The sequence below is a fragment of the Mesoplodon bidens genome, assembly GCF_964165515.1.
Source record: "Mesoplodon bidens genome assembly, chromosome: 9".
Taxonomy (NCBI): domain Eukaryota; kingdom Metazoa; phylum Chordata; class Mammalia; order Artiodactyla; family Ziphiidae; genus Mesoplodon; species Mesoplodon bidens.
Window position 1 is genome coordinate 44,942,803 of NC_138166.1, and position 24,665 is coordinate 44,967,467.

Below are 24,665 nucleotides of genomic sequence, written 5' to 3' on the forward strand. Positions count from 1 at the left end.
TACAACAAAGGCTATAGGAACTTCTCTAAATGGGAAACACAACAGAAGAAAAGGACCTACAAAAACAAACCCATAACAATTAAGAAAATGGTAATAGGAACATATATATCGATAATTCCCTTAAACATGAATGGATTAAATGCTCCAACCAAAAGACACAGGGTCACTGAATGGACACAAAAACAAGACCCATATATATGCAATCTACAGTAGACCCACCTCAGACCTCCCGGGACACATACAGACTGAAAGTGAGGGGATGGAAAAAGATATTCCATGCAAATGGAAATCAAAAGAAACCTGGAGTAGCAATACTCATATCAGATAAAATAGACTTTAAAAGAAAGAATGTAACAAGAGGCAAGGAAGGACACTACATAATGATCAAGGGATTGATCCAAGAAGAAGATATAACAATTATATATGCACCCAGCATAGGAGCACCTCAATACATAAGGCAAATGCTAACAGCTATAAAAGAGGAAATCGACAGTAATACAATAATAGTGGGGGACTTTGACACCTCACTTACACCAGTGGAAAGATCATCCAGACAGAAAATTAACAAGGAAACACAAGCTTTAAATGACACAACAGACCAGATAGCTGTAATTCATATTTATAGGGCATTCCATCTGAAAACAGCAGATAACACTTTCTTCTCAAGTGCACATGGAAAATTCTCCAGCATAGATTACATCTTGGGTCACAAAGCAAGCCACAGTAAATTTAAGAAAATTGAAATCATATCCAGCATCTTTTCTGACCACAACACTATGAGATTAGAAATGAATCACAGGGAAGAAAACGTAAAAAACACAAACACATGGAGGCTAAACAATACATTACTAAATAACCAAGAGATCACTGAAGAAATCAAAGGAAAATCAAAAATACAATCCTACCTCAAGAATCAAGAAAAATCTCAAATAAACAACCTAACCTTATACCTAAAGCAATTAGAGAAAGAACAAAAAACGTATGGACACCAAGGGGGGAAAGTGGTGGGGGGCAGTGGTAGTGTGATGAATTGGGCAATTGGGATTGACATATATACACTAATATGTATAAAATGGATAACTAATAAGAACCTGCTGTATAAAAATATAAATTTTTAAAAGTCTATGTGTTTGAAAAAGAAAAAAAACAGTGCAAGAGGGTTCCCTTTCTGCACACCCTCTCCAGCACTTATTGTTTGTAGATTTTCTGATGATGCCCATTCTAAACAGTGTGACATGATACCTTCATTGTAGTTTTGATTTGCATTTCTCTAATAATTAGTGAAGCTGAGCAGCTTTTCATGTACTTCTTGGCCATCTGTATGTCTTCTTTGGAGAAATGTCTATTTAGGTCTTCTGCCCATGTTTTAATTGGGCTGTTTATTAATATTGAGCTGCACGAGCTGTTTATATATTGTGGAGATTAATCCTTTGTCCGCTGATTCCTTTGCAAGTGTTTTTTCCCATTGTGAGGGTTGTCTTTTCGTCTTGTTTATGTTTTCCTTTGCTGTGCAAAAGCTTTTAAGTTTCATTAGGTCCCATTTGTTTATTTCTGTTTTTATTTCCATTATGCTATGAGGTGGGTCAAAAAAGATCCTGCTGTGATTTATGTCAAAGAGTGTTCTTCCTATGTTTTCCTCCAAGAGTTTTATAGTGTCTGGTCTTACATTTAGGTCTTTAATCCATTTTGAGATTTGGGTATTTTTTAAATTTATTAATTTATTTAATTTATTTATTTTTGGCTGCATTGGCCCTTCATTGCTGCATGCGGGCTTTCTCTAGTTGCAGGGAGTGGGGCTACTCTTCATTGTGGTGCACATGCTTCTCATTGCGGTGGCTTCTCTTGTTGCAGAGCATGGGTTCTAGGCATGTGGCCTTCAGTAGTTGTGGCTCGCGGGCTCTAAAGCGCAGGCTCAGTAGTTGTGGCACACCGGCTTAGCTGATCCACGGCATGTGGGATCTTCCCGGACCAGGGCTTGAACCTGTGTCCCCTGCATTGGCAGGCAGATAACCACTGTGCCACCAGAGAAGCCCTTGAGTTTATTCTTGTGTATGGTGTTAGGGAGTGTTCTAATCTCATTCTTTTACACGTAGCTGCCCAGTTTTCCTAGCACCACTTATTGAAAAGCCTGTCTTTTCTCCATTGTATATTCTTGCCTCCTTTGTCAAAGATAAGGTAACCATATGTGCATGGGTTTATCTCTGGGCTTTTAATCTTATTCTATTTATCTATATTTCTGTTTTTGTGCCAGTACCATAGTATCTTGATTACTGTAGCATTGTAGTATAGTTTGAAGTCAGGGAGCGTGATTCCTCCAGTTCCGTTTTCTCCCCCTCAAGATTGCTTTGGCTATTTCGGGGTCTTTTGTGTCTCCATACAAATTGAAGATTTTTTCTTCTACTTCTGTAAAAAATGCCACTGGCAATTTGATAGGTAATGCACTGAATCTATAGATTGCTTTGTGTAGTATAGTCATTTTCACAATATCGATTCTTCCAATCCAAGAAGATGGTATATCTCTCCATTTGTGTCACCTTTGATTTCTTTTATCAGTGTCTTACAGTTTTCTGAGTACACATCTTTTACCTCCTTAGGCAGGTTTATTCCTAGGTGTTTTATTCTTTTTGCTGCAATGGTGAATGGGACTGTTTCCCTAATTTCTCTTTCTGATCTTTCATTGTTAGTGTATAGGAATGCAAGAGATTTCTGTGCATTAATTTTGTAACCTGCAACTTTATCAAATTCATTGATTAGCTCTAGTAGTTTTCTGGTGGCATCTTTAGGATTCTCTATGTATAGTGTCATGTCATCTGCAAACAGTGACAGTTTAACTTCTTCTTTTCCAATTTCTATTCCTTTTATTTCTTTTTCTTCCCTGATTGCCATGGATAGGACTTCCAAAACTATGTTGAATAATAGTGGCGAGAGTGGACATCCTTGTTTTGTTCCTGAGCTTAGAGGAAATGCTTTCAGTTTTTCACCATTGAGAATGATGTTTGCTGTGGGTTTCTTGGATATGGCCTTTATTGTGTTGAGGTAGGTTCCCTCTATGCCCACTTTCTGGAGACTTTTTATCATAAATGGCTGTTGAACTTTGTCAAAAGCTTTTTCTGCATGTATTGAGATGATCATATGGCTTTTATTCTTCAGCTTGTTAATGTGGTGTATCACACTGATTGATTTGCGTATATTGAAGAATCTTTGCATCCCTGGGATAACTGCCACTTGATCATGGTGTATGATCCTTTTAATGTGTTGTTGGATTCTGTTTGCTAGTATTTTGTTGAGGGTTTTTCCATCTATATTCATCAGTGCTAATGGTCTGTAATTTTCTTTTTTTTTTTGTAGTATCTTTGTCTGGTTTTGGTATCAGGGTGATGGTGGCCTCATAGAATGAGTTGGGAGTGTTCTTCCTCTGCAATTTTTTGGAAGAGTTTGAGAAGGATGGTTGTTAGCTCTTCTCTAAATGTTTGATAGAATTCAACTGTGAAGCCATCTGGTCCTGGACTTTTGTTTGTTGGAAGATTTTTAATCACAGTTTCAATTTCATTACTTGTGATTGGTCTGTTCATATTTTCTGTTTCTTCTGGGTTCAGCCTTGGAAGGTTATACCTTTTTAAGGATTTGTCCATTTCTTCCAGGTTGTCCATTTTACTGGTATAGAGTTGCTTGTAGTAGTTTCTTAGGATGCTTTGTATTTCTGCAGTGTCTGTTGTAACTTCTCCTTTTTCATTTCTAATTTGATTGATTTGAGTCCTCTTCCTCTTTTTCTTGATGAGTCTGGCTAATGGTTTATCAATTTTGTTTATCTCAAAGAACCAGCTTTTAGTTTTATTGATCCTTGCTATTGTTTTCTTTGTTACTATTTCATTCATTTCTGCTCTGATCTTTATGATTTCTTTCCTTCTGCTAACTTTGGGTTTTGTTTGTTCTTCTTTCTCTAGTTCCTTTAGGTGTAAGGTTAGATTGTTTACTTGAGATTTTTCTTGTTTCTTGAGGTAGGCTTGTATAGCTATAAACTTCCCTCTTAGAACTGCTTTTGCTGCATCCCATAGGTTTTGCATCGTCGTGTTTTCGTTGTCATTTGTCTCTAGGTATTTTTTGATTTCCTCTTTGATTTCTTCAGTGATCTCTTGGTTATTTAGTAACATATTCTTTAGCCTCCATGTGTCTGTGTTTTTTACGTTTTTTTCCGTGTAATTCATTTCTAATCTCATAGTGTTGTGGTCAAAAAAGATGCTTGATATGATTTCAATTTTCTTAAATTTACTGAGGCTTGATTTGTGACCCAAGATGTGATCTATCCTGGAGAATGTTCTGTGCGCACTTGAGAGGAAAGTGTAATCTGCTGTCTTTGGATGGAATGTCCTATAAATATCAATTAAATCTATCTGGTCTATTGTGTCATTTAAAGCTTCTGTTTCCTTATTTATTTTCATTTTGGATGATCTGTCCATTGGTGTAAGTGAGGTGTTAAAGTCCCCCACTATTATTGTGTTACTGTCGATTTCCTCTTTTATAGCTGTTAGCATTTGCCTTATGTATTGAGGTGCTCCTATGCTGGGTGCATATATAATTGTTATATCTTCTTCTTGGATCAATCCCTTGATCATTATGTAGTGTCCTTCCTTGCCTCTTGTTACATTCTTTCTTTTAAAGTCTATTTTATCTGATATGAGTATTGCTACTCCAGGTTTCTTTTGATTTCCATTTGCATGGAATATCTTTTTCCATCCCCTCACTTTCAGTCTGTATGTGTCCCTAGGTCTGAAGTGGGTCCCTTGTAGATGGCATGTATATGGGTCTTGTTTTTGTATCCATTCAGCGAGACTGTGTCTTTTGGTTGGAGCATTTAATCCATTCACATTTAAGGCAATTATTGATATGTATGTTCCTGTTACCTTTTTCTTAATTATTTTGGGTTTGTTTTTGTAGGTCCTTTTCTTCTCTTGTGTTTCCCACTAAGAGAAGTTCCTTTAGCATTTGTTGTAGAGCTGGTTTGGTGGTGTGGAATTCTCTTTCCTTTTGCTTGTCTGTAAAGTTCTTGATTTTTCCGTCGAATCTGAATGAGATCCTTGCCGGGTAGAGTAATCTTGGTTGTAGATTCTTCCCTTTCACCACTTTAAATATATCATGCCAGTCCCTTCTGGTTTGTAGAGTTTCTGCTGAGAAATTAGTTATTAACCTTATGGGAGTTCCCTTTTATGTTATTTGTTGTTTTTCCCTTGTTGCTTTTAATAATTTTTGTTTGTCTTTAATTTTTGTCAATTTGATTACTACTATGTGTGTCGGTGTGTTTCTCCATGGGTTTATCTTGCCTGGGAGTCTCTGTGCTTCCTGAACTTGGGTGGCTATTTCTTTTCCCCTGTTAGGGACGTTTTTGACTATAATCTCTTCAAATATTTTCTCAGGCTCTTTCTCTCTCTCTTCTCCTCTGGGGCCCCTATAATGCGAATGTTGTTGCATTTAATGTTGTCCCAGAGGTCTCTTAGGCTGTCTTCATTTCTTTTCATTCTTTTTTCTTTATTCTGTTCCACGGAAGTGATTTTCACCATTCTGTCTTCCAAGTCAGTTATCTGTTCTTCTGCCTGAGTTATTCTGCTATTGATTCCTTCTAGTGTATTTTTCATTTCAGTTATTGTATTGTTCATCTGTTTGTTTGTTCTTTAATTCTTCTAGGTCTTTGTTAAACATTTCTTGCATCTGCTTGATCTTTGCCTTCAGTCTTTTTCCGAGGTCCTGTATCATCTTCAGTATCATCATTCTGAGTTATTTTTCTGGAAGGTTGCCTATCTCCACTGCATTTAGTTGGTTTTCTGGTGTTTTATCTTGTTCCTTCATCTGGTACATAGTTCTCTGCCTTTTCCTTTTGTCGATCTTTCTGTGAATGTGGTTTTTGTTCCACAGGCTGTAGGATTTTAGTTCTTTTTGCTTCTCCTGTCTGCCCTCTGGTCACACAGACTCTACCTTTAATCAGTTTTCACAACTGTGACAGCACATTAGGTTCTCCTGCTAGCGCTGGAAGGTCGGCTGCAGAGGCAAGGGGTGGCTGTGGCTCACCGCGGGGACAAGGACACTGGCAGCAGAAGTTCTGGGGAGTACTCCTTGGTGTGAACCCCCCCAGAGTCCGCCATTGACCCCACCAAAGTGCCTGTAAGCTCCAGTGGTGGGTTGCCTCGGGCCAAACAACCAAACACTTGATTTCTGTATGTTGATCTTTTTTTCTGCAACCTTGCTGAACTTGTATTTGTTCTAGTAATATATTTGTATGTTCCCTATAATTTCTACATATAGGATCATGTATCTGTGAATGAAGGCAGTTTTACCACTTCCTTAACAATCTGGATGTCTTTTATTCATTTTTCTTGCCTGACTAGAACCTCCTGTGCAAGTGAATAGAAGTGGTGACAAGGTGACAGTGGACATCACTACCTTATTTCTTATCTTAGAGGAAATCATTCTTGCTTTCACCATTGAATATGATATTCTCTTTACGTTTTTCATAAATGCTCTTTAACAGGCAGAGAAAATTCTTTTTTATTCCTGGTTTGTTTAGAGATTTTTATCATGAATGGATGCTGCACTTTGGCAAATGCTTTCTGTGACTCTACTGAGATAATTATGCAGTTTTGTTTATTTTATTAATACAGTGTTTATTACATTAATTGAATTCTGGATCTTAAAAGAACTTTGCATTTCTGGAACAAGTCGCATTTGCTTTTGGTGTATAATCCTTTATAATATAAGTTGCTGGATTTGGTTTGCTAATATTTTGTTAAGGATTTTTGCATCTACGTTCAAGAGAGATATTGATCTGAAATGTTAATGTCTTTGCCTGCCTTTGAAATCAGATAACTCTGGACTTATAAAATGAATTGGTAAACGCTCCCTTCTATTTTCTGAAAGAGTTTGTGAACAATTAACATTGTTTCTTCTTTGAATATTTGATAGAATTCACCAAATCCAATCCTGGGATTTTCTTTGTGGGAAGATTTTAAAATTCCTCATTCAATTTATTTACTTGTTACAAGTCTCCTCATATTTTCTATTTGTTCTTAAATCAGTCTTGGTAATTTGTTTCTAGTTATTTGTGTCTTGCAGGAATTTTATCCATTTTGTCTTATTTTCTAAATTGATGACATAAATTTGATGATAATATTCCATTATAAGACTTTTAAGTTAGGTAAGGTTGGTAGTAATGTCACCCCTTTCACTGCTGATTTTAATAATTTGTGTCTTTTTTTTTCTTGGTCAGTCTAGCTAAAGGTTTGTCCACCTTGTTGATCTTTTCAAGGAACCAACTTTTAGTTTCATTGGCTTTTTTCCAGCATTTTTGTTTCATTGTTTTTTGCTATATTCTTTATCATTTCCTTCCTCTGCTTGCTTTTGCTCTGCTTTGCTCTACTTTGTCTGGTTTCTTAAGATGGAAGCTTAAAGTACTGATCTGAGAATTTTCTCTTTTTCTTATATACGCACTTAAGGTATAAGTTTTCCTTGAAGTATTGCTTTACCTGTACACATAAATTCTAAGTTGTCTTTTTGCTTTCATTTATTTAAATATTTAAAATTTCCCTTGTGGTATTAGGTAAGTGTTCTTTAATTGACAAATATTTGGGTTTGTTAAAGATTTCTTTGTGTTATATGACTTCAATCCTGTGTAACCTACTGAGAGTTGTTTTATGGCCCAGTATATAGTCTCACCCAGAAAATGTTTCACACGTGTTTGAAAAGAATGTGTATTCTGCAGTCAGTGGGTAGAGTTTTCTATGTATGTCAGTTAGGTCAAACGGACTGATGATACTGTTGAACTCCTCTATCTCCTTTCTGATTTCTACCTACTTAGTAGTTCTTTCAAGTATTAAGAGTAAGGTATTGAAATCCCCAATGAGAGAAACTGAATTTCTCCTTCCACAGTTTTGCTTCATGCATTTTGAGACTGTTGTTAGATGTACATACAATTTTTGACTGCTATATCTTCCTGAATGTATTGACCTTTTAATCATTATGAAATGTCTCTATTTGTCTTCAGTAATACTTCTTGTCTTAAAGTCTATTTTGTCTTGATGTTTCCTTATCATTACTGTTTTCATTGTGTATCTTTCCCCATCTTTTTACTTTCAGCCTATTTGTGTCTTTGAATCTAACATGTGTTTCTTATAGACAACATATAGCTGAGTGTTGCTTTTTTATCCAGTTTGACAATCTCTGCCTTTTGAATAGAATGTTCACTCGATTCACATTTAATGTAATTATTTAAATAGTTGTATTTATTCCTGCCATTTTCCTATTTTTCTATTTGTCACACCTTTTTTATTTCTCTCTTCCTCCTATACTGCTTTCTTTTGTGATAAATATTTTTTATTGTATCTTTTTAACCCATTTCTGATACTTTTTATTTTCTATTCTTATAGTTATTTTGCTAGCAACTGCTGTAGGGATTATAACATGAATTCTAATTTATTATAATCTACTTCAAAATAATATTTAATTCTAGTAAAAGAGAAACTATATTCCAAAATGTCTTTTCCCTTGTTCTCTTTTGTGTTATTATTTTCATATATATTAAATGTATATGTTATAAACCCAACACAACAGTGTTAGAATTATTGTTTTATATAATCTTAGAAAAATGAGAAAAATCTATCTATAGACTGTTTTATATTTACCCACATATTTGCCAACACTCTTCAATTCTTCCTATTGATTTGAATTAAAATGGAGTGAATACCTTCAGTATTTCTTGTAAGACAGTCTAGCAGCCGGAAAGTCTCTCAATCTTTGTTTATCCAGGAATACTTTATTTCACCTTTATTTTAAAAGACTGGGTTTTCTGAATATAGAATCCTTGGTTGATATTTTTCTTTTAGCATTTTGAATATGTCATGCTTTATGGTTTCCACTGTTTCTGATGAAAAATACCAGTTGTTAAAGGTATTATTGGTCCCCTATGTGTAATGAGTCATTTTCTTCTTCCAGCTTCAAGATTTTCTCTTTTCCTTTAGCTTTCAACAGTTTAACTATGATGTGTCTATGTGCAGCTCTGTGTGTTTTCCTACTTGGGGTTTGTTGAGCTTCTTGAATCTATATAGATTGTGTTTCATCATATCTGGAAAGTTTTCTGCCATTATCTCTTCAAATATTTTTTAACTCCCCTCTCCTCCCCTCAGTCTCCCATTATATGTATATGTATGAATGTAATGTTTCCCCACAGGCCTCTGAGGCTTGACTTTCCTTCAATCTTTTTCCCTTTGCTCTTTCAGAGTATATAAATTCTCCTGACCTATATTCAAATTCACTGATCCTTCTGCCATTTTAAATCTTCTATCAAGCTCATCTAGTGTATTTTTTTTAATTACTATACTTTTTAACGCTACAGTTTTTGTTTGTATATTTTTTTATAATAATTACATCTATGTGGAAATTCTTTATTCATTGTGTCACTGTGGTCCTACTTCCCTTTGATGCTTTAAACATGGTTTTCTTTAGTTCTCTGAACACACTTATAATAGCTGCTTTGATGTTTTAGTCTGCTAAATCCAACATATGGAGACACTTAGATACAGTTTCTATTGACTGGTTGTTTTTTTTTTCCTTAACTGTGGGTCATCCTTTCTTGTTTCTTTGCATATCTCTAAATTTTTTGTTGAATGTTGGACATTTTAGATAATATATTGGAGCAACTCTAGATTCTGATTTTCTCTGAGGGTGGCTGATGGACTGAAAGTCTGTTTTCCCCACCATGTGTGGTTGCTGATATCTCTACTCCATTTTCCCCCCCTCATTTTTCTTTCTACGACTGGCTTTTTAAGACCTTTTTAAGCTGGTCTCCAGTGTCACCTTAGTGTTTAGCCAAAAACTATTCAGAGATTTTACTCAAACATCTCAATCCAGTAAAGCTTCCACTCTCAGGATCTGTGTGTATTTGAATGAGGATTTGTGTGTGAAATGAGGAGTGCATTCAAAGTTTGGGCCTTTTAAAAGTTGGCCTCAGATTTTATTACCACTAGGCCTGTTTGATCTCCTTTCCAGATATTCTTAGGCTCCACTAACCAGTGATACGTGGGTGAGTGGGCCCACTTGATATTCTGCTGTGCCTATCTACAGCCTCCAATCAACCTGTGATATGTGGTGAACTTATCAAGCCCCCAAGATTGTCTTACCTCCTAGAACTCTCTATAAAATCCTGCTACTCCATGAGTCTGTTGCTTGTCACAAATTAGACCACAATCTCAGACTAGCAGAGCCATTGGTCCTCCCTATTTGTTTGCAACTAAGATTCTTACCCTGAGTTCAGTACTTTTCATGAATAAAGTTTCTCAATTTATTTGGTTGATTTCCAGAGTGATGAATTTATTTTGACAGTTTTGTCCAGCTTTATGATTGCTTTGTGAGGAAAGTAATTAAATCTCTCACTCAGTCATGTCAGCCATTCCTTTTTTAATAGCGTATATCATGTATTGCTGTAGTCCAAAGTTCAACTATACCTAATCTTGGCTATAACTTTGAGATTGTATTTACCTCTAAGATAAAAGAGCAAATTTACTTTTTATTCAATATTACTCAATATTCTATGCATAGATATGTACCTATTTTATTTTTTTTTTATTTTTTTTTTATTTATTTTTTTTTTTTTGCGGTATGCGGGCCTCTCACTGTTGTGGCCTCTCCCGTTGCGGAGCACAGGCTCCGGACGCGCAGGCTCAGCGGCCATGGCTCACGGGCCCAGCCGCTCCGCGGCACATGGGATCCTCCCGGACCGGGGCACGAACCCATATCCCCTGCATCGGCAGGCGGACTCTCAACCACTGCACCACCAGGGAGGCCCCCTATTTTAGACTAGATATATTAGACCCAGCTTCCTTTGTTTTTTGTTGCTGTTGGGAAAAACTGATTTTGTGCGTATGTGTTTGTGTGCGTAGATAGGAGCTGAAGAGTTCTGTACATCAATAATATAAAGAAGTTCCTAAAACTGTAATACAATCACAGGCAAAATCATGCTAATAGACTACTATATCTATTCAGTCCAGACACCACAGTATATGAGAAATACTGACAACCTATAGTATATGAAAAGGATACTAAGAGGTATGGATACTATGGCATATGAAATATATTTGAGAGAAATGTCAGTGTTTACCCTGGAGGAAAATGACATATCGCAAGCCTTTCAAATATTTAAATTAGACTTATTCAATATTGATACAGAGGGCAGAGTCAAAACTTAGGGGTATAATTTTGAGTTCAATATAGTACAAAATAAACTAACAACTTAAGTGGCAACAAACAGAACTGGTTTGGTTTTCTTGCAAAGTGATAAGCTTTTCTCACTGAGAATGACTGTAATAGACTAGATGAATGTTTTCTAAGGAGTGTTTATATAGGAGATGGACTAGATGACCTTCCAACTCTAAGTTTCTGTAATTTTATAAAAGCAAGTAAATAAGAATTTAGATGGATAAAAGATAACACTACAGAAAAATAATCAAAAAATATATTAATACATAAAAGTATCATAATTTGGGTTATTCATAATAAGGAAATAGGTTATAATAACTGTTTCTCAAAGACATGGATTCCACTGTACTATCGGGTCTCAAAGGGCGACAATATGCTGCATATCATTAAAAAATTATAAGAAGCAGAAAACACTATCCTACCTTTGTAAAAATTGTGATCTATAGTTCTAGTTGCGGTAACTCAAGAATAAGAAAGCTGAAGTGGGAACAAAATATAACAAATAAACAAGACAAAATTACATAAAATCAGACTTCATTCTGGAAAGGCAAAAGCTGAGTGGGTACATAAGAAATATTTATAAAGAATATGAAAGGCACAAATAATGTAAACTCAGAATTGTTCACCAAAATGTGGAAGGCAACCCTTAAAACTCTGAGAGAGGTAAGTTTATCACAAATATAGGAAGTATCATTATATTCAGGAAATAGTTAAGATAATTTGCTAGGACCAAAGCAGGACATAGACTGAAAACAGAAGTGACTTACCTCTTTTAGTTGATCAGCACTCCCCCATGATGCAGAACGCTGATGTGATCTCTTTTCTGTGCCTTCTTCTACCCAACAGCTAGGTGTCTTTAAAAAAATAAGTAAAATAAAAAATAAAGAATTTTGCCTCTATCCTTAATTTCACAGCAAATCAAACATATTTCAAAATCTTAGCACATACCAATTAAAGGGTTATACTGAATACTAGAATGCCTTAAAAGCTAAGATTTTCATGATGCTGTGAAATGTTTATTATTCTGAATTAGATATGATCAATCTAAGATGTCTCTGAGTAATGTTACTCAAAACATTTGGTTGTTTACATCAACATTAAATTTATCAAATTCAAAGAGAATTGTGAAATATGCATATTGGTGTTTTTAAAGAGAATAGGCAAACTAATTATGAAATGTTATGTTTACTAAAGAGAAGTAAGATTAACAGAACATGTTTAGAAGCAGTGGGGTTACAGATGACCTACATGTCAAATATTTAGTTAGGTAAAGGGTTGAATGTACTACTCTTTCTATACTCAGGAAAGAGTGTGTTAATAATAGTATCCTTTTTTGAAAAACATCAAGCATCTTTATATAAAAATATAAAGTTACTATAAAAATAGAAAAAGTTATTATAAAGATAAACAAGATTAAGCTAAACTGACTATAATTTAAAACAATGCATCTTAAAGAAAACCTGAGCTACATGGCATAAAACAGAATTGCTTTTACCTAAAACTTCATTTTCAGTGATTTAACCTATAAAAGACACTACATCCAAACATAACACAAAACACTAAATGCCAAATAGTAAGATCATTTAGTAGTTGTATTAAAAATTTTTAAATATTGAACTACCATCCTTAATATATGAGAAGACTCTTAGTGTAATGCAACTTAGGGAAAGTTAAAACCACTATTTTAAGACAGATATAGGGTAATGATTATCATATATAAATATTGGGTTAGCCAAAAAGTTCATTGGGGTTTTTCTGTAACATCTTAGGGAAAAAACCCAAACGAACTTTTTGGCCAACCCAATATAAATATATATTGCTTCAAAAATTATTTTTATTACATACAGAAAAGTTCATCATTCATATTGAGGCTGCACCTGTGACTTTACATAATACACAACTTATGAAGAAGCCATCAGTTCTATACAATTCAAAATGCTTGTGGACAAAGTTTTAAATAATTACCACCTCTTAAAAGTAATGATGCTGCAAAATAAAACCAATAACAATTGAATGCTAGTTGAATAAAAATACACATAAACTGCTTAAACAGTTCAAATACTAAAGTGAAACTAGTCATAATACTGAGTAAAATATTTTATTCAGCTAGTAATTGCAAAGATAAGAGGTATTAATATATTAAATAAACTGCTTGCAAATAATTATTTAGTTATTAAATTTTCCTAATCTCAGTCCTAGATAAGAAAAACTACTCTGAAAATAATCCCCCAAGTAGTCATATCTTTAATAATTTATGCTAAAATTATTCAATTATGACTTTGTTTTAGTCAAACTTTTATTTCGAGAATTTATATCCCTTAATACTTTTACCTTTCTACCAAGCAGAGGCATTGCTCTCATCAAAAATCAAATGATTAAGGATCACAATGTTTAAAACTCAAAAGCATATTCACAGAAAATGAATAAAATTTCTGGCATGTTCCATAATTAACAAAAACATTTATAACACTATTTTCATTTTGTATGGCTCTAACTTTTTCAAAGGAAATTTACATAAACTGTATCTCCAACTTAGAGTTAAATCAGTAGCCACAAAAATTCTGCAAATGCCTTAATACTGCCAAGCACACCAATGGCAAATGAAACTAAATCTGAGGTCTCTCATCTCAGAGTATCTTCTTTCTTCCTATTGTCATTCTTTTTTTAAAATTGAATGTGAAAACCTATTTGATTATTTCAGAATGTAGTATTGGTTATACAAAAGAAATACATAAAAACTAACTACAAAAGAATATTTATGTTCCTGAAATCTATCTAGTAAAATATAGTTTTTTTTAAAGTACAAAACCACTGGAAGAATCCTCTCAGTCTTGTGGCTATAAAATTACATGCATATAAATTGTTTAAGTATATTCATCATAGTTTCAACTTTTCCAAAAAATACTCCCCAAAGGAAAATTTCATTTTAATTGCACATATATATAATTATATTCTAAAGACTGCATTGTCCAAAACAAAAGCTATTAGCCACATGTAATAATTTAAATTAATGAAAATAAAATAAAACAAAAAATTCGGTTCTTTAATCTCATTAGCACGTTTCAAATACTCAGTAACCACATGTGGCTAGAGGCTATGGGCTGCCATATAGAACAGCACAGATACAGCACATTTCCACCACTGCATAAAGTTCTATTGAGAATAGTGTTTTATACATTTAATCATTGATTTTAATTTTTTATTAGTCATCAATTTTATACACATCAATGTATACATGTCAATCCTAATTGTCCAATTCAGCACACCACCATCCCCACCCCACCGTGGTTTTCCCCCCTTGGTGTCCATACGCTTGTTCTCTACATCCGGTTCATCTGTACCATTTTTCTAGGTTCCACATACATGCGTTAATATACGATGTTTGTTTTTCTCTTTCTGACTTACTTCACTCTGTACGACAGTCTCTAGATCCATCCACATCTCAACAAATGACTCAATTTCTTTCTTTTTTATGGCTAAGTAATATTCCATTGTATATATGTGCCACAACTTCTTTACCCATTCGTCTGTCAATGGGCATTTAGGTTGCTTCCATGACCTGGCTATTGTAAATAGTGCTGCAATGAACATTGGGGTGCATGTGTCTTTTTGAATTATGGTTTTCTCTGGGTATATGCCCAGGAGTGGGATTGCTGGATCATATGGTAGCTCTATTTTTAGTTTTTTAAGGAACCTCCATACTTTTCTCCATAGTGGCTGTATCAATTTACATTCCGACCAACAGTGCATGAGGGTTCCCTTTTCTCCACACCCTATCCAGCACTTGTTGTTTGTAGATTTTCTGATGATGCCCATTCTAACTGCTGTGAAGTGATACCTCATTGTAGTTTTGATTTGCATTTCTCTAATAATTAGTGATGTTGAGCAGCTTTTCATGTGCTTCTTGGACATCTGTATGTCTTCTTTGGAGAAATGTCTATTTAGGTCTTCTGCCCATTTTTGGATTGGGTTGTTTGTTTCTTTAATATTGAGCTGCATGACCCGTTTATATATTTTGGAGATTAATCCTTTGTCCATTGATTCGTTTGCAAATATTTTCTCACATTCTGAGGGTTGTCTTTTCGTTTGTTCATGGTTTCCTTTGCTGTGAAAAAGCTTTGGAGTTTCATTAGGTCCCATTTGTTTATTTTGTTTTTATTTCCATTATTCTAGGAGATGGATCAAAAAAGACCTTCCTGTGATTTATGTCAAAGAGTGTTCTGCCTATGTTTTCCTCTAAGAGTTTTATAGTGTCCGGCCTTACATTTATGTCTCTAATCCATTTTGAGTTTATTTTTGTGTATGGTGTTAGGGAGTGTTCTAATTTCATTCTTCTATATGTAGCTGTCCAGTTTTCCCAGCACCACTTATTGAAGAGACTGTCCCTTCTCCATTGTATATCCTTGCCTCCTTTGTCATAGATTAGTTGACCATAGGTGCGTGGGTTTATCTCTGGGCTTTCTATCTTCTTCCATTGATCTATGTTTCTGTTTCTGTGCCAGTACCATATTGTCTTGATTACTGTAGCTTTGTAGTATAGTCTGAAGTCAGGAAGTCTGATTCCTCCAGCTCCGTTTTTTTCCCCTCAAGACTGCTTTGGCTGTTTGGGGTCTTTTGTGTCTCCATACAAATTTTAAGACAATTTGTTCTAGTTCTGTAAAAAATACCATTGGTAGTTTGATAGGGATTGCATTGAATCTGTAGATTGCTTTGGGTAGTAGAGTCATTTTCACAATATTGATTCTTCCAATCCAAGAACGTGGTATATCTCTCCATCTGTTGTTATCATCTTTAATTTCTTTCATCAGTGTCTTATAGTTTTCTGCATATAGGTCTTTTGTTTCCCTAGGTAGGTTTATTCCTAGGTATTTTATTCTTTTTGTTGCAATGGTAAATGGGAGTGTTTCAATAATTTCTCTTTCAGATTTTTCATCATTAGTGTATAGGAATGCAAGAGACTTCTGTGCATTAATTTTGTATCCTGCAACTTTACCAAATTCATTGATTAGCTCTAGCAATTTCCTGGTGGCATTTTTAGGATCCTCTGTGTATAGTATCATGTCATCTACAAACAGTGACAGTTTTTTCTTTTCCAATTTGTATTCCTTTTATTTCTTTTTCTTCCCTGATTGCCGTGGATAGGACTTTCAAAACTATGTTGAATAATAGTGGTGAGAGTGGACATCCTTGTCTCGTTCCTGATGTTAGAGGAAATGCTTTCAGTTTTTCACCATTGAGAATGATGTTTGCTGTGGGTTTGTTGTATATGGCCTTTATTATGTTGAGATAGGTTCCCTCTATGCCCAGTTTCTGGAGTTTTTATCATACATGGGTGTTGAATTGTGTCAAAAGCTTTTTCTGCATCTATTGAGATGATCATATGGTTTTTAATCTTCAATTTGTTAATATGGTTTATCACATTGATTGATTTGCCTATATTGAAGAATCCTTTCATCCCTGGGATAAATCCCCTTAATCATGGTGTATGATCCTTTTTTTTTTTTTTTTTCTTTTTGCGGTACGCGGGCCTCTCACTGTTGTGGCCTCTCCCGTTGCGGAGCACAGGCTCCGGACGCGCAGGCCCAGAGGCCATGGCTCACGGGCCCAGCCGCTCCGCGGCATATGGGATCCTCCCAGACTGGGGCACGAACCCGTATCCCCTGCATCGGCAGGCGGACTCTCAACCACTGCGCCACCAGGGAGGCCCACGTATGATCCTTTTAATGTGTTCTTGGATTCTGTTTGCTAGTATTTTGTTGAGGGTTTTTCCATCTATATTCATCAGTGATATTGTTCTGTAATTTTCTTTTTTTTGTAGTGTCTTCGTCTGGTTTTGGTATCAGGGTGATGGTGGCCTCATAGAATGAGTTTGGGAGTGTTCCTTCCTCTGTAATATTTTGGAAGAGTTTGAGAAGGATGGTTGTTAGCTCTTCTCTAAATGTTTGACAGAATTCACCTGTGAAGCCATCTGGTCCTGGACTTTTGTTTGTTGGAAGATTTTTAATCACAGTTTCAATCTCATTACTTGTTATTGGCCTGTTCATATTTTGTTTCTTCCTGGTTCAGTCTTGGAAGGTTATACCTTTCTAAGGATTTATCCATTTCTTCCAGGTCGTCCATTTTATTGGCATAGAGTTGCTTGTAGTAGTCTCTTAGGATGCTTTGTATTTCTGTGGTGTCTGTTGTAACTTCTCCTTTTTCATTTCTAATTTGATTGATTTGAGTCATCTCCCTCTTTTTCTTGATGAGTCTGGCTAATGGTTTATCAATTTTGGTTATCAGAGAACCAGCTTTTAGTTTTATTGATCTTTGCTACTGTTTTCTTTGTTTCTATTGCATTGAATTCTGCTCTGATCTTTATGATTTCTTTCCTTCTGCTAACTTTGGGTTTTGTTTGTTCTTCTTTCTCTAGTTCCTTTAGGTGTAAGGTTAGATTGTTTACTTGAGATTTTTCTTGTGTCTTGAGGTAGGCTTGTATAGCTATAAACTTCCCTCTTAGAACTGCTTTTGCTGCATCCCATAGGTTTTGGATCGTCGTGTTTTCATTGTCATTTGTCTCTAGGTATTTTTTGATTTCCTCCTTGACTTCTTCAGTGATCTCTTGGTTATTTAGTAACATATTGTTTAGCCTCCATGTGTTTGTTTTTTACGTTTTTTCCCCTGTAATTCATTTCTAATCTCATAGTGTTGTGGTCAGAAAAGATGCTTGATATGATTTCAATTTTCTTAAATTTACTGAGGCTTGATTTGTGACCCAAGATGTGATCTATCCTGGAGAATGTTTCATGCACACTTGAGAGGAAAGTGTAATCTGCTGTTTTTGGATGGAATGTCCTATAAATATCGATTAAATCTATCTGGTCTGTTGTGCCATTTAAAGCTTCTGTTTCCTTATTTATTTTCATTTTGGATGATCTGTCCATTGGTGTAAGTGAGGTGTTAAAGTCCCCAACTATTATTGTGTTACTGTCGATTTCCCCTTTTATAGCTGTTAGCAGTTGCCTTATGTATTGAGGTGCTCCTATGCTGGGTGCATATATATTTATAATTGTTATGTTCTCTTTTTGGATTGATCCCTTGATCATTATGTAGTGTCCTTCCTTGTCTCTTGTAACATTCTTTATTTTAAAGTCTATTTTATCTGATATGAGTATAGCTACTCCAGGTTTCTTTTGATTTCCATTTGCATGGAATATCTTTTTCCATCCCCTCACTTTCAGTCTGTATGTGTCCCTAGGTCTGAAGTGGGTCTCTTGTAGACAGCATATAGATGGGTCTTGTTTTTGTATCTATTCAGCAAGCCTGTGTGTTTTGGTTGGGGCATTTAATCCATTCACGTTTAAGGTAATTATCGATATGTATGTTCCTATTACCACTTTCTTAATTGTTTTGGGTTTGTTTTTGTAGGTCCTTTTCTTCTCTTGTGTTTCCCACTTAGAGAAGTTCCTTTAGCATTTGTTTTAGAGCTGGTTTGGTGGTGCTGAATTCTCTTAGCTTTTGCTTGTCTGTAAAGCTTTTGATGTCTCCATCGAATCTGAATGAGATCCTTGCCGGGTAGAGTAATCTTCATTGTAGGTTCTTCCCTGCCATCACTTTAAGTATATCATGCCACTCCCTTCTGGTTTGTAGAGTTTCTGCTTAGAAATCAGCTGTTAACCTTATGGGAGTTCCCTTGTACATTATTTGTCATTTTCCCTTGCTGCTTTCAATAATTTTTGTTTGTCTTTAATTTTCGTCAATTTGATTACTATGTGTGTCAGCACGTTTCTCCTTGGGCTTATCCTGTATGGGACTCTCTGAGCTTCCTGGACTTAGGTGGCTATTTCCTTTCCCATGTTAGGGAAATTTTTGACTACAATCTCTACAAATATTTTCTCTGGTCCTTTCTCTCTCTGTTTTCTTTCTGGGACCCCTATAATGCAAATGTTGTTGTGTTTAATGTTGTCCTAGAGGTCTCTTAGGCTGTCTTCATTTCTTTTCATTCTTTTTTTTTATTCTGTTCTGCAGCAGTGAATTCCACCATTCTGTATTCCAGGTCACTTATCCATTCTTCTGCCTCAGTTATTCTGCTATTGATTCCTTCTAGTTTAGCTTTCATTTCAGTTATTTTATTGTTCATCTCTGTTTGTTCTTTAATTCTTCTAGGTCTTTGTTAAACATTTCTTGCATCTTCTCGATCTTTGCCTCCATTCTTTTTCCGAGGTCCTGGATCACCTTCACTATCATTATTCTGAATTCTTTTTCTGGAAGGTTGCCTATCTCCACTTCATTTAGTTGTTTTTCTGGGGTTTTATCTTGTTCCCTTATCTGGTACATAGTCCTCTGCCTTTTCATCTTGTCTGTCTTTCTGTGAATATGGTTTTTGTTCCACAGGCTGCAGGATTGTAGTTCTTCTTGCTTCTGCTCTCTGCCCTCTGGTTGATGAGGCTATCTAAGAGGCTTGATCTAATCATTGATTTTAAACAAATTATTTTAGTCAAAGCAAAACCAAAGATGGCTACTTGGTCTTCAAATCTATTTAAAGCTCAAGCTTGTAAAGTTACAGAGGATGAATTAATTTGTATCCAGTTTGTTAAATCTGAGTATTTGAGAAATGTTTTACCATTTAAATTAGGAAAACACCACCACAAAGTAGCAAAAGTTCTTTGCTTTCATATCAGCAAGTGATTCCTTCCAACTGGCCTGTTATTCTGTCCATTAATCTAGAGTAGAATTTTATGAGTGGTGCTACTTATAACACTGGGTATTAGTGAAAAATATATGAAGAAGAATTCCATGGTCAAATAAATTTGGAAAATATTACATTCTGTACTCCTTTACTCAATGCAATTAGCATTTCAAAATAAAAATATACAAATACACACACAAATACTTTTTTAAAAACCTGCTTTTCTTTTTCTTACTGATATGACCCCAGAACACTCATTTTATGTGTATTAACATCCTCCACAGACAGCTTGGAAAGCACTGTAATCTTCAGTAATTGGTATTGTATAAAATAGCTTGCTCTTCAGCCACCATACTTAAGGGGATTCTTCCTTTCTAGCTGCCTCCATTTAAACTACCAGGGAAGAGAAAATGAACCTTTCATACACTTGAGTAATGCAGAACCAAAGTCTATCTCTAAGACTGCTGACAGAAAGGTGTTTGGCTAAAAAAAGTCCCCTCTATATGGAAAGGATACCTACAGGTGGAAGAAGCCATTTTTTAATTTTCACCTCTCAAAATCATCCAAAGTCCAGCCCGTGAAGCTTCTTCTCCAACCCCCAGGCCCATCCTCCTAGCTCTGGTTTCCTGGGTGACAAATGCTTCTTCTCTGAGTGAAATAAACAGAAAACAGTCCTACTGCACAGGACTACACACTTGTTTTTACGACTGTTTTTAAATAGAGCAATTTTTGGTTCATAGCCAAACTGAGAGGACATTACAGAGATTTCCCATATATCCCTCACCCCGACACATGCACAGCCATCCCCCACCAGAGTGGTACGTTTGTTACAACTGATGAACCTACACTGACACATCATTATCCCCAGAGTCCATAGTTTACATTAGGGTTCACTTTTGGTGTTGTGCATTCTATGGGTTTAGACAAATGTATAATGACATATATCCATCATTATAGTACCATACATAGTATATTCACTGCCCTAAAAATAGTCTGTGCTCTGCCTATTCATTCCTCACCATCTCCAAACCCCTGACAAGCACTGATCTTTTTACTCTTTCCATAGTTTTGCCTTTTCCAGAATGTCAGGTAGTTGGAACCATACAGTAGGTTGCCTTTTCAGAGTCACTTCTTTCACTTAGTAATATACATTTAAGGTCCCTCCATGTCTTCTTAGTGCAAATAATATACTGCTGTCTGGATGTACCACACTTTATTCATCCATTCACCTACTGAAGGACATCTTGGTTGCTTGCAAGTTTGGCAATTATGAATAAAGCTGCTATACATATTTGTATGCAGGTTTTTGTGTGAATATAAGTTTTCAACTCCTTTGGGTAAGTACCAAGGAACATGAATGCTGGACTGTAAGGTACGAGTATGTTTAGTTTTGTAAGAAACTGCCAAACCATCTTCCAAAGTGGCGGTACCACTTCCTATTCCCACCAGCAACATACAACAGTTCTTGTTGCTCTGCATTCTGGTCAGCATCTGGTATTGCCAGTGTACTCGATTTTGGCCATTCTAACAGATGTACAGAGGTATCTCGTTTTAACTGGCATTTCCCTGATGAATATAACGTGGAACATCTTTTCATATGCTTGTTTGCAATGCGTATATTGTCTTTAGTGAGGTGCCTGTTAGGAGGTCTTTGGCCCATTTTTTAATCAGGTTGTTTGTTTTCTTATTGTTGAGTTTTAAGAGTTGTTTACATATTTTGGATACGAGTCCTTTATCAGATGTGAACAGTGGGTGCTTTTGTTATTTATATCTTTATTCACAGACTAGCAAGGGCAAATATGCTTTCTTGCTTTATCAATTTCAGAACAGGTCAAACTAACCCCTAGCAAGAAAATATTCTTTTTCAACATGCAAGAGCTTAGAGTCAGTTCCAAAAAACCCCACAAAACAAAAAAACTAATCATCATAAAATTCTCTTAATCTTATTTAAAACTTACTTAAATCCTATGTAAAACTTTAAAATGTATTTTTTGTATGGTTCACCCTTAGCCTTGAAATTTATTATAGTTTATAATCTATTACGGAAATATGATTACTGACTGCTAATTATTTTATTGTACTTACATAGATGATCCTTAATATTAAGGTACTGATAAAGCTGGCAATAAATGAAACAGAATTACTTGAAAAACCAATGATAATTAAATTAATAATTAAGATTAGAGTCTGATTTTAAGTTACAGAAAAGTTTTAAAAATAGATGACAAACCCTTCATTGTTTACAACTATGTCTTTTAGAGTTTACAACTGTCTTTTAGAGATTTGATTTTCTTTTGACTAATAAATTTTTTTTAACTTTTTAAAAACTTTTTAACTTAAAAGATCGTCTTGAAAAGACTATCCTGATTAAAAAGGAGCACAAAAAACTGAGATTCTTTTTTTTTTTTTTAAGACTTTGATGTGGACCATTTTTTTTTTAAAGTCTTTATTGAATTTGTTACAGTATTGCTCCTGTTTTATGTTTTGGTTTTTTGGCCCTGAGGCATGTGGGATCTTAGCTCCCCAACCAGGGATCAAACCGACACCCCCTGCATTGGAAGGCAAAGTCTTAACCACTGGACTGCCAGGGAACTCCCTGTGATTCTAATATTATGCTTTGCTTTTCTGGTAACAGTATATAAGTATATACAGTTTTATAACCAGATATAAGCATAAATAGCCTCTTCACTAGTTAACAAGGAGTAAAGAAAAGGAAGAGTTCAGCTGAAAAAAGCTTTAGGAATTCAGTGATAGCAGTTACACACTCAAAGTTTTTCATCATGCTCCAGCTATATACTAACTTGTGTGCTCATTTTGTTAGATCACTTTGAAAGTGCAGTCCCTGGATGAGCAGCATCAGCATCATCTGAGAACAAGTTAGAAATGCAAATTCTCAGGCTCAATAGCAGAATTACCAAATCTGGAATTCTTAGATAAAGCCCAGCAATCTGTGTTCTAAGAAGCTGACCATATACTCACTCATTTTTCTTATAGGCTAATAACCATTTACAAGTATAATATCAATTTGCATATAATTACATCTTTGGAAATTAACATAAACTAATGTGAATATTGTTTGGAGCCATGTAGAAAGTTATATTGCTAGAGAGAAATTTCTGTTTACCAAGGAACATTAAACAGTAGTCTCCAGCAAGGACTAAGATATGCCTGAATATTTAAGTAAAATTTATAAAATCCATGTCTATTTAGGCCTTAAAAGTGTTCAACACACAACTGAATGGAAGTCTATGAAGTAATGGTTTGTGATTTTCTAGATTATGAATGAGGGAGCTTATTCAGAAGAGTTAAGAAGCTGTATTTCTGTTTCCAGATCTCAAGGTGAGGGGGAGGGAGGGTGTTGGTGGTAAATCTCTGGATTGCAATTTTTAAAAATAAGAAATACCACAGAAATCAACTATTGCATCTGTGCTAGACATGATAAAAGTATTTGCCTTACTCTATAAGAAATGTTAATTTGAGAAAAAGCAATCATAAATGTGTCCCAAATCTTAAGAATATTCATAGTAAATCTATTTCTAAGAATTAACCTAAGATGTACACCAAGAGAAGCATTGGAAATAAATGTCTGTCAATAGAGAAAAGAAAAATTGTGGCACATTCTTATAATACAAAAAACCACAGTACATGGACTGTAATCCCACTTTAGTAAGCAAGTACACACAAAGAGAAAAAGACTTTAAAGAGCTATTTCAAAATATAAATGGTGGTAAGAATTCTAGATAATTCTACAGTAAACCCTTTTTTTTTTTCCAGCTGAGAAAAATCAAGATTAAAAAAAAGACTTAAAGTCATGTTTAGGAATACTTAATGGCATGAGTAAATGTTATGATTTATTAAAATCATAAAAAATAAATAATAAAATCATATTTACTACCTGCAGTATCATCTGAACTCTATTTTTAAAATGGTCTGTAATTTTTAAATTTTTATTTTTTAAAGGCAGATAATCAAAATATAAGAGGATATGCATCAAAATGTTAAAAATAGCTGTCTGGATATTAGAATTATAAACAATTTATCTTGAGATTTTTGGTATTTTCCAAATCTTCTGCAGTGACTCCTGTTTCAAATTTAGAAGCAGGATTTTTTAAAAATGAGAAAGATAGCTATGTAATAGAATCAGTAAGTGGGGTTGTATATCTACTCTGAGAAAGCCCAACATAGAATTACAAAAATTCTAACTTTAGATGCAAACCTCAAATCTATCTTGGAAGACAGGTTACATGTAAGCTAAGATGTTAGTATACATCACATAAAATATTTTTCCCTAGTCAGCATTTCCTTTGACTAGGGGTTGGGGTTCTCTCACAGCTGCAAGTGCCTGTATGTAGTTTATCACTGGCTATGGGAATGGAATTGGAGACTTTAGAAAAGCTGAAATATTTAAGTGTTTAGAGTAACTGAAAACTGAAGGTAACTGAACTGTCCAACACCTAGAAATATTAGTGGAAAGTTATTGATGAGAATATTGACAGGAAATTATAATTCAGTTTGGATATGTCTTTCATGTTGTACTTTAATTCTATGGAGGAAAAAATATCTATAAAAATGTTTTCCTGAAAAAGTTAAACATAGAGCTACCATATGATCCAGCAATTCCTAGAGAAATGAAAACATATGTAAACACAAAAACTTGTGTGCAAAGGTTCATAGCAGTTCACCAACTCATGAATGTACAAATAAACTGTAGTATGTCCATACCATGAAATATTATTTGGCATTACAAAGGAATGAAGTACTG

The 24,665-nt window shown here is 34.9% G+C and overlaps 1 protein-coding gene across 2 annotated transcripts in view; it reads right to left on the reverse strand.

The window, feature by feature from the left end:
• Nucleotides 1–24,665, reverse strand: part of GLCCI1 (glucocorticoid induced 1) — a 130,532-nt gene that overhangs the window by 47,164 nt on the left and 58,703 nt on the right. For both annotated transcript variants that reach the window (XM_081243390.1, XM_081243389.1), the window contains exon 3: nucleotides 12,003–12,089. In XM_081243390.1, the coding sequence (XP_081099516.1) occupies nucleotides 12,003–12,089 (87 nt within the window). The remainder of the gene's footprint in view (nucleotides 1–12,002; nucleotides 12,090–24,665) is intronic.